Source organism: Alligator sinensis, unplaced genomic scaffold (genome assembly GCF_000455745.1).
Source record: "Alligator sinensis unplaced genomic scaffold, ASM45574v1 scaffold705_1, whole genome shotgun sequence".
Taxonomy (NCBI): Eukaryota; Metazoa; Chordata; order Crocodylia; family Alligatoridae; genus Alligator; species Alligator sinensis.
In genome coordinates this window covers 821192-831133 of record NW_005842663.1, presented here as the reverse complement: position 1 = coordinate 831133, position 9942 = coordinate 821192, and the positions used below count along the sequence as shown (strand labels likewise).

The 9942-nt window shown below is 47.9% G+C and overlaps 1 protein-coding gene across 1 annotated transcript in view; it reads left to right on the top strand.

The window, feature by feature from the left end:
* The window catches only part of LOC102384377 (fer-1-like protein 4), a 118200-nt gene that overhangs the window by 60838 nt on the left and 47420 nt on the right, over positions 1-9942 (top strand). The window contains exons 22-25 of the mRNA XM_025215733.1: positions 2981-3154; positions 3921-4037; positions 4846-5007; positions 6295-6463. Coding sequence (XP_025071518.1) covers positions 2981-3154; positions 3921-4037; positions 4846-5007; positions 6295-6463 — 622 coding nt within the window. The remainder of the gene's footprint in view (positions 1-2980; positions 3155-3920; positions 4038-4845; positions 5008-6294; positions 6464-9942) is intronic.

Here is a 9942-nt window from a genome sequence, read left to right as displayed (position 1 = left end):
GAAATAATTTAGCAGTGCCGAAGCGCGCACAAACAAAATCACACCCTTGGGTTGTGACAGCATGCATCAATTGATGCATCTCCAGCAAAACCAGTCCCCTGCACCAATCAGGAAAGACAACTGGGGGTCAGATGGCCCCAGCAAGGTGACTGTCTAGTCTCTGCTTGAAGATTTCCAGGGTAGGTGATTGCACCACCACTGGAGGGTTTTGTTTCAAGGCTGTTTTGACTATATCTGTTTCTTTTTGATTTTGCTGTTTCGACCTCAAAACGAGTCAGAACAGCATTGAAACAAGACTGGTGGTGAAATTTTGCACAGCCCTAATAACCATCCCTCGTGGAACCTAGTTTAAAGGCCTCCTTACTAGGTTGGCCAGATGACGCCCAAAGATGCTCTTCCCTGTTCTCATCAAATGGATCCCATCTCTTGATAGCAGTCCTCCTCTCAAGATCATCTTCCTGTTGTTGAAGAAACTGAAGCCTTCACATCAATGCCACCATCTCAGCCACACATTCATTTCCAGGATACACTGGTCTCTGCCTGGACCCCTGTCTTCCACAAGAAGAATCAATGAGAACACCACTTGTGCTCTAAGCTCCTTAATTTTCTTGCCAAGAGCCTCATAGTCATCTCTGATCTGCTCAGTGTCATTCCTCACAGTATCTTTGGTGCCTATGTGGACAAGAAGGAACTGGTAGTGGTCCGAAGGATGGATGAGCTTTGTCAGACTGTGGCATCCTGAACTTGGGCTCCAGGTAGGCAGTACATTTCCTAGGCCCCCAAATCTGGATGACAAATTGGTGCCTCTATTTTTCACAGAAGCGAGTCACCAACCACCACCATTCTTCTCTTCCTTTTTGATGCAGTGGTCCTGGAGCTGCTGTCCTTGTGGCTTTGTATTTCCTGCTGTCTCGGCTGCTGTCTCCTCTGCCTCATGCCTGCAGAGGTAGTTAGCTGTATTAACGTCAATTCAGGCAGAAGGTAGGGTATGTTTGCACCTTATAGACAAACTAAATCAGACATCTATAAGCATCAGATGAAGTAAGCTGCTGCTTATGAAAAACATATGCATCTCTGATCTAGTTTGTCTATAAGGTGCAAATTTATCCTGCCTTCTTCAGCCACATTTATAACTGATCACATACTATGTTTTTTCCCATAGGACCCCTGTCTCATTCAGGTCCAACAAATGAATCGGGATTGTGTAGTAAAAAAAACAGTATTAGAGCTTAGCTTCATTCACTCACAGAGCTGTAAAGAGCGAAGCAGAGAACTTCAGGAATAGAAAGACAGCCTTGTGAGTAACAATAAGTGTCACTCTGCAAGCCCTAGACACTGAGCAAGGCACTTACAGCTAGTATTCAGTAACACATTGTTAGTAATTCTTATTTAGTAGATGATGAACCTGGTTTACTGTAGTGGTGCATGGTTTCACTTGGAGTGGAAGGCAGTAGGGCTGTGCGAAGTTTTGGGTGCTGATTCAATTCGGAGGAGATTCGACCTGATTTGGTGGCCGAATCTCCCAATCTGAATTGAATCAGGGGACTAGTTAAAAGGTCCGAATCGATTTTGAAGCTCTCTGAATCGATTCGGAAAAGGTTCAGAGAGCTTCAGTGACTTGGGCAGTCCCCACCTGCTGCAGCAGGGAGCTGGACCCGGACTACGAGCTGGTAAGTAGGGGGTGGGGGAGGGGGAGCTGAAGGAGTGGCGGCTGCCCCGGCTGCCCCAGCTCTGGCCCTTTTAAGAAAAAAGCAAAATAAAAACCCTGGACTCGCTGGCTCCTGCAGTGGCCTTGGGGCTTCTGGGGGCTTGTGCAGAGCCCCCCACAAGGGGACAAGCAGAGCAGCCATGGGGTAGCTGGGATAGTGACAGGGGGAGGTCAGAGGGCTTGTGGCAGAGCCCCCCACGTAGTGTTGGGCAGTGGGGATCGCCTCCCTGCCAGGTAGCAGCTAGTGAGTGGGGGCTTTTTTTTTCTTTTCAAAGAGCCGGGAACTGGGCCAGGCAGGGTAGCCATTGAGAGCAGGCAGGGGATGGGGCCTGTGTGATTCAGAGATTCGGCTGATTTGGCAGCAACTGAATCTCTGAATCAGATTCAGCCAAATCGATTTGGGACAGTGATTCGAATCACCGAATCGAATCGCTGTCCCCTGAATTGGCCGAATCCAAATCCAAAGTGAATGCCTGCTGCTTCGCACGGGCCTAGAAGGCAGTGAGAGCTGTTTATGCTTAGCCCTGTGTGGCAAGGGTGTGTCTTTGTTTTAACATTTTGTAGAGTTATAAAATAGACCAATGAATGTTTCCCAAGGATTGTCTTACATTTATTGAATTAATTTTCTGCAGTTGTCACAGTTTGTATTACAGGTCACCAAACATATACAGGTTGTTTACAAACAAGGAAAAACACTATATCTGTAAATTATGAGAATTGTTATTGCGTGTTCTTTATTTGAAGTTGATTTTTTAACTCAAAGAAGTCTGGCTTGTCTATGAAAGCAAATTGTTCATTGTCTTGTTCTGTATTTTTGCACTCTTTTCTAAGGTATCCATATCTGTGCAATCTGACTGCATTTCCCATGGCTGGAATGGGCTTAGCATTCCATATATGAAGAGGCAGTCCTTTTGCTCTTTTGGAGCCCTTCCTTATAAGGATGGGTAGTGGAGGGAAAAACTGTGTTAGTCATTGGAAACTAAGTGCAGTCATTGGAAAACCTGGGGAGACAAGCAGGTTGAACCTTTTTGAAAATTAATCCAAATGGAGATTGCCTGGATGTTGTCTCTCTGGAGAATGTGCTCCAGTAGTGCAAATAAAGATAGGCAGCAGAATGGTCAGAGATGGAGAAATTGTCTTACAGGTAACTTCAGAGAATGCCCGTCCGCTGGGGATTTGGCCCATTCTGATTTGTAATAGGCTTGAACCTCCCCACTGCTGAGAAGTGATGGCAGTGACTTTGTACTGTTGAATACTCTCTCTTGCCTGTAGGGTGCCCCAGAATTCCTTGGCCGAGCCTTTGCCACTCCACTGGTGAAGCTGGTAGATGATCCATACAGCAAACCTGCCCTCCAGTTTTTTGACATTTACAAAGGACCCAGAGCAGCAGGGGAATTAATCGCCACCTTTGAACTGATTGAACTGGATTACAGTGGCTACTTAGAGGTGATTGCATTTTGTGAGGCAGCAGTGTCAGTGGCGCATGGCAACTTGGTCAGGCTGCCACCCTTTGCTGGAAAGTGTCCATGTGAAGTGCGTAACTGAACCCAAGGCTAACCAGCTTCTGAGTGGCCAGGGGCCACAGGCCTCCCAGCCACACTGCCCATGGGCCTCGCACCTCCTGAGCTGCAAGCAGCAGGGGCCACATGCCAGGCTGTGCTGTGTGTGCCCCTTGGTTCCCCCATATAATGAGTGGTCCCTCCCCCCCACAAACAGTACTATGCTGGCACTCCCATGCTATGCTGCACAGTCTCCCCAAGTCCTCATGCAAGCCCCCTGGCTGCCAGCTCATTTAGTCCCACTCTCAGGGGTTGGGGAAGACAGCAGAAATCAGAGGAGAAAGGGGGAGCCTGGAGACTCTAGGGACAACAGCAGCCAGAATGACAAAGGAAGTAGCACCTGGACTGGAAGCCCAAGCACCACAGGTTAACCCTTTAGAGACTGCATGTGGCCTGCAGGCTGCCAGTTGAATAGCCCTGATCTAAGCAGTGGGGAATGAGTCTGGGCTCCCTGCTCTGGCCACATCCTACAGGCAGAAACAAGTTCATGGTAGGAGGAGTGCAAGAGCAGGAACCTACCAGATCTGTGAGCAGAAGAGGGAGTGAGGGAATACAAAATTGGAGATAGAAGGCAGGAATAGAAGAGTGATTTGATGTTGGAGTCAGAGATAAGTTTCTTCACAGTTGTGTAACCAACCTTTTCTGTCTGGCAGCCTTCAGTGCCTGAGGATGTGGAGCCCAAGGAGCCAGACTACTTGGATGACCCCCGTTCTGGACGGTTCATCATCCCTGAGGGAATTCGACCAGTCCTTAAAGAGTTCCGCATAGAGGTTTGGTGGCTTTCAGCAATATTAGTTTTATTATGGAGTTAGTTAGCTCTTAGTAGTATTGCTGTGTTGCAGTTTGTTCATCAATGGTAAAGAGAACAGGGAAGGAATGCGAGTCCTCTTTCTAATTCATACAATGCCTGGGAGACAGGCCTTTGCAACCTCCCAGGGACATTGACTGTCTCAGACAAGAAAGAAGCACACTTGAAACTCGGGAGAAATCTTATTAGCAATTTAAAAATAGACACCATCCCGCTTTGTTGTCCCTAAAGCACCTCACCTGACACAGCCTCGGGGTCTTAATGCCTGCTTACTTGACTCTGGGGCTCTTCCTTCTGCTGTCATTTTTCTTGTGCTTCCTACTGCTTTGTTGAGTCCTAATAAAAATGAATGGGCAGATCTGACAGCAGGAAGCTTCTTGAGAGAGTGTGTATTAGGATCAGGACATAGGCAGACAAGGTTCTTAGGACCAGGAAGCTCGCCAGTTGTTATCTAGTCTCACAGCTGCTGCTGATTTTGCTAACCTCCACAGCAAACACATGACCTCCTGGCATTTTACACCTGTACAAGGGTAGGAAACAATCCAACCTCCTGTGTTAGAAAAAGTTGGCAACAAAGAGAGGATTAGTTGGGGGGTTTGGAAGCTGGGTGGGGGGAATTGAGGGTCAGGGCCTGCAGGGTGAGGGAGGGATGGGGGTCAGGGCCTGGAGGAGGAGTTGGAATCTGGATGGGGGAGCTGGGGATCAGGAGGATGTGTGCAAAGTGTTCTGAATGCCTAAAGCAGTTGATGTTCTTGGTTTTTATTGTCCAGATCCTTTTCTGGGGCCTGCGAGACCTAAAGCGTGTGAATCTATTTGAAGTGAATCAGCCACAGGTGATCATTGAATGTGCTGGGAAGAAAGTTGAATCGGAAGTGATTACATCATATAAGGAGAACCCAAACTTCAATGAACTGGTCAAATATGTTAATGTGGTAAGCTGGAGCTGGCAGTGTCTGCCAGTGCTTGGTCAGTGTTGTTAGCTCCATGGCTTTGCTGTTTATGGGGCATTTTCTTAGTGAGGTGGGAAGCAAACTGAACCAAAACCTTGTTTCTGGCAGTGGATGTCTGTCTGCAGCCTGTGTGTGAACCCACCCAGTTGGGCTTCCTCCTTTCAGGAAACAGTGTCCATAGCACAAATCTGTTGTCAGTGGCAGACGCTCTTAAGAAGTTCCTGCTGGTAGCAGGTGTGCAGGCCCTCTCCCGATCCCATCCTCGTCGCCATGTGCGGGCGGTGGGGAGCGATCCGGGCCCTTTTTGTGCTCCACGCGGGCTGTGGCCAGCAGCCCGGGCACGCGGGGTCGGAGAGAACAGGCGACATGCTAGAATTAGGCACGGACGCGTAATGGTTGATTCAAGATTGTTTACTTACACCGAAGATGGTCGCGGTGTAGGCTGGACAGTTTCCCAGGCACAGCTCCACTTAAACCCTCGTTTGAGGACTCAGACAATATTCGATCACTCCCACGGAGTTGTCGAGGCTCCGTGGATCCTTTTGTTCACTCACAATTCACTCACACGAAGTTTGCTAGGCTCTGTGGGTCCTTTTTTGCGCGCAGGGAGAGGGATACGTCGAGGATTGCGAACGGCGACGGGGAGAGGCTAGAGGCTGATCAGACCCCTGTTGCCTGCTTTAAATGCACTGGGTCCGATAGGCTCCGCAGCGCTTAGAGATCTTCACACAGCATGAAGTCTCCTCCTCCTGGTGTTCGTGGAGTCCTCCCTTGCGGGGGTTCTCCTCGGAGTTCTCCAACTTGGGCGGAAACCACCCAAGCCTTTTATACGGCTAGCAAGCCAATCACTAGCCGCCACGTGTGAATAATTTAACGCAAGCCAATAATGGGGCTCGAATTATCATACAAATGGTGGGAACTCTTTGCACCGAGCATTTCCTAGCTGCAAAGAAGAAATGCACACTGCAAAGAAAGCTACAATTTGGCGGGAAAATAATTCAGTGGTGCCAAAGCACACACAAAAACAAAAATCACACCTTTGGGTTGTGACAGCAGGTACAAGGGTTTCCTTAAGATGGAGATGTGAAGTCCTTTGTTGGGCTGTGTCAGGATCCACTTGGATTAAGAGCATCAGGGCATCTGTGCTAAGGGCTGATCCAGAGGTAGCAGCTGGAGCATGGTCCTCTGCAGTAAGCACTGTGTAACCAGGTATGAGTGTCCTGATGGGACTCTAGAGCCCTAGTGATAACTTGAATCTCTCTCTTAAAGGAGCTCCCAGAGCAAGTATACCTTCACCCTCCACTCAGCATCTTTGTGGTAGAAAAGCGAGCTTTTGGGCGCACTGTGCTGGTGGGAACCCACGTGGTATCCCATATCATGAAGTTTTCTCCCAAGGAACTGGAGGAGCTGGAGGAAGGTCCAGAAAATCTACCCAAACGTGAGTTTCCTGGTGCAGGTCAATCTTGAGCTTTCCATGTGGGTAGTAGCAGGGATGTTTCAGATACAGCAGACATGCTGAGTAAGGCTGAGGTTTCTCTGCCTTTCCCTCCCCAGTCTTGGAGCCGCACAGCAGAGATCTTTTTCAAGATCCTTACTATACTTCTGCCAAAGGGGAGGTTGGAAGGTAACAGGACTGGGAGGGGTTTCCTGGGTCACTGAGTCCAGTCTTACTTTGTCAATAAGCCAGTTATTAGCTGAGGGAGGCAATTGTTTAACCAAAGGTTTTGTTGTGGGGCTGTATTATGCTATTGGCACAGAGCAGTTTGCAGATGGATTATCTTCAGATTTATATAGTCCTACTGAATTGCTTGACCCTGTGTAGATAGGGCAGTTTACTTTGTGGTGGGGCTCAGTCGTGGGATCAGTGCCATGCTGTAGTGGTAGCGTAGAGGAGAAAAGCTTGTAGCTGCAAACCTTTTGCAGCAAAATCCTGTTCTACCTTTTGGGCATCTAAATGGATTTAGGTGCCTAAGTGTGATTCTTTTCCACTTTCTTCAAGTTCTGAAAATCCTATTAATGTATCTCTTTTTCTAAATAAATCTACTGGATACAAAAAATCATGGACTCAATATAGACATTGGATTTATGACGCATTATAACCTGCCTGACATGTGATTCACCCTGTACCTGCCAGGCCTGACCTCTTGATCTCTTCTTCCCCTCTTCCCCCTTTCTCCCCTTCCCTACTTTTATGCCCTTTGTCTTCCTAATTTCCAGCTACAGGTTTCCCTCGCCAACCACAGGGGTTAGGTTCTGGAAAGTTCCCATGGTTGGCAAAACCGCGGTTGGTAAAACTAAAGGCTTATGGGAAAATGGGGTTAGGGACTTGAATACTGTACAGTATAGTGTATAAAAATCATTTTTACTTACCTTTAATACATGGGGTGGTCAACTGGGTGTAGGTGTACCCCAGGGGTACTTAGGTTATAGGGGGTATGTGCTGGTGGGTGGGGACGGAGTGTGCCCAGGGCATGGTGGCATCTTTCCCAGCACATTTGCCTCTTACCTGGGGAAGGGGGAAGGGGAAGAGGAGGGAGGGACACGATAGCTGGCCCCATGCAGCACACCATGGTGCTTCCCCACCCCCACCCATATGAATGGCAGTGTGGAGGTGTTTTGTGCCCGCCTCTGGCAGCATGTGATTGGCCAGTCAGCAGCCAGATGGGGCCCTGGCCGGGCCAGATCATGGGACAGTCTGAGCCCAACAGCAGTGGGAGCTGTCTGCCCACATCCCTGGATGAGCCGCCGGGCTTGTATTATCCCATGACCCAGCCCGGTCAGGGCTGCTGTTCCCTGCCACCATGTTTCCCTACCCCGCGACCCAGCCCGGCAAGGAGCAAAGAAGCCATGCAGGGATCTCCTCGCCTGCTGCTGCTCGCCCTGCATTGCCCTGGCGACATGCCTCCTGCACCCAGGGCTGCACTGAGGGCAGCGGCGTGGGGCTGCGCCCCTCAAACCAGTGGCAGGCACAGGAGGCGTCTCTCTGGGGCAGTGCTGGGCAAGCAGCAGCAGGCGAAGAGATCCCCGCACGGCTTCTCCACTCCCTGCCAGTTGTGGGGGAGGGAAGCAGGGCAGCAGGGAACAGCAGTGAGTGGGCATGCTGGTCCCTGCCACTGTGGGTAGGGGCAGCTCCCTGCCACTGTGTGCACCTTCTGCAGGGCGGGGGGCAAAGCAGGGCCATGGGGGGTTGGCAGGCTGATGCATGGCCACAGAAAACTGTGGTTACTCAAAATTGTATACTGTGGTATCCACAGTCTTTTACAGAATATTAACCATGGATACTCAAAACCATGGGTGGCGAGGGAAACCTTTATTTCCCTTTTCACAGGCAGCCTCTTTTCTACCTTGAATTACTACTACTGTAGAATCTTCCCTACTCACCTTTGGTTCCTCCCCACCCCCGCTTTACCTTTTTGTTTTCCTACTTTCTACCTATTTACATTCCTACTGACACCCTGTCACAGTTTTAGCTTCTCTTATTCCTTGGAGTCTCAGAACAGCAGAGATTTCCTATACCTGAAGAAGGGTGATTGCACCTGAAAGCTTGCTAAGAACTTTTTTCCAACTAATCAGTTGGTCTAATAAAAGATATCACATCTGCTCAAAGAACCTTGCCTGCCTATCTCCTTTTCTAACACACTCTCACCTTACTCTTAAAATAAATTGAGAAAATAAGCAGTGAGGAGGTTCAGGACTCATCTTTTGCATTAACAGTTTTTCAGGAAAATAGAACCACATTTAGCGATTAAGCCCATTGATGTGATTAATAGGTTGAACAGAACCTATGCCAGTTAGTCTTCCAGGCAACCAGCCATGGAAGCCATTTATAGAAGCGTCCAAAAAATCTGTGTGCAGGCAATATATTCTGGATGAAGTAGGATAATTTGGCACTGTGTGTTGCAGTGCTGGTACCTGATGGGGCAGGATCAAGAGGGAGGTGTCAAGGCTGCTGCAGCTTGCACAACCACCAGTCTGTAAGATTAAACACGCAGAGTAGGAGTCTTGTGTTTGTTACTTTAATCAGTGTAAGACAGCTTATCAGACTGCTAGCAGTATGGAATAATGCAGGGTGCATTTGGGTTTTGGGGTTTTTGGGGTTTTGTTTTTTACACAGATCAAGTATTTATATAGTCTGTATATTCTAAATTCTTACTATTTCCAACATGATTGAATCATATCAAAACCAAACATGTAATTGGATACTGATTACACAGATACCATCATTTCACATAAACACATCCCAGTTATTGTCTTATGTCCAAAACATAGGGCCTTCATTTTAAAATAAGCATGTTCCAATACTGTCTTGTTTTGTACTAAACACAAGGCCTTTGTTCTTCTCACTTAGTTCTGTAGGGTAATTTCTGATCCTTCCACGCATTTTAATTTTTTGGAGAATTTTAGCCATTAAGCCTTCCCAGTCACCCTGTAAGGCCCAAGTCTCTGACTCAGCCAATAAAAGCTGTTAAGACAGCCTGATGTTTAGCATCCTAACTTGAAAGCTTAACTTCAGAGATGTGATGTTCTTTTTCTTAAAAATAGTATGGAATTAATATTGTTCAACACTCAGGCACTATTATGGGATATAGCAGTTGGGAGATTAAATCACACGATCAGTCTGTTTTAGCCTACTGTCCTTTCTCTGACAATGGCCAACAAAAGCTGCTGTTGCTGAGAAGGTGCAGGGAAGCCCAAAACAGATAACAATGCAGTAATTCATCCACAACTCAATACTCGTAAGTGTTCACCTTGGAAGGACTACTCTGATTATCTGCTCTAACCTCCCGTGGAATGACACTTCCCCATTTAGTCTTTCATCAGATCCAGAATGTTGGCTGAGTTGGAGCAGCTGGTGTATCAGAGATCAGCTCTGTGACAAAAATGTTGCTTCTTTAAACAGCACATTCTTTGTTGCAG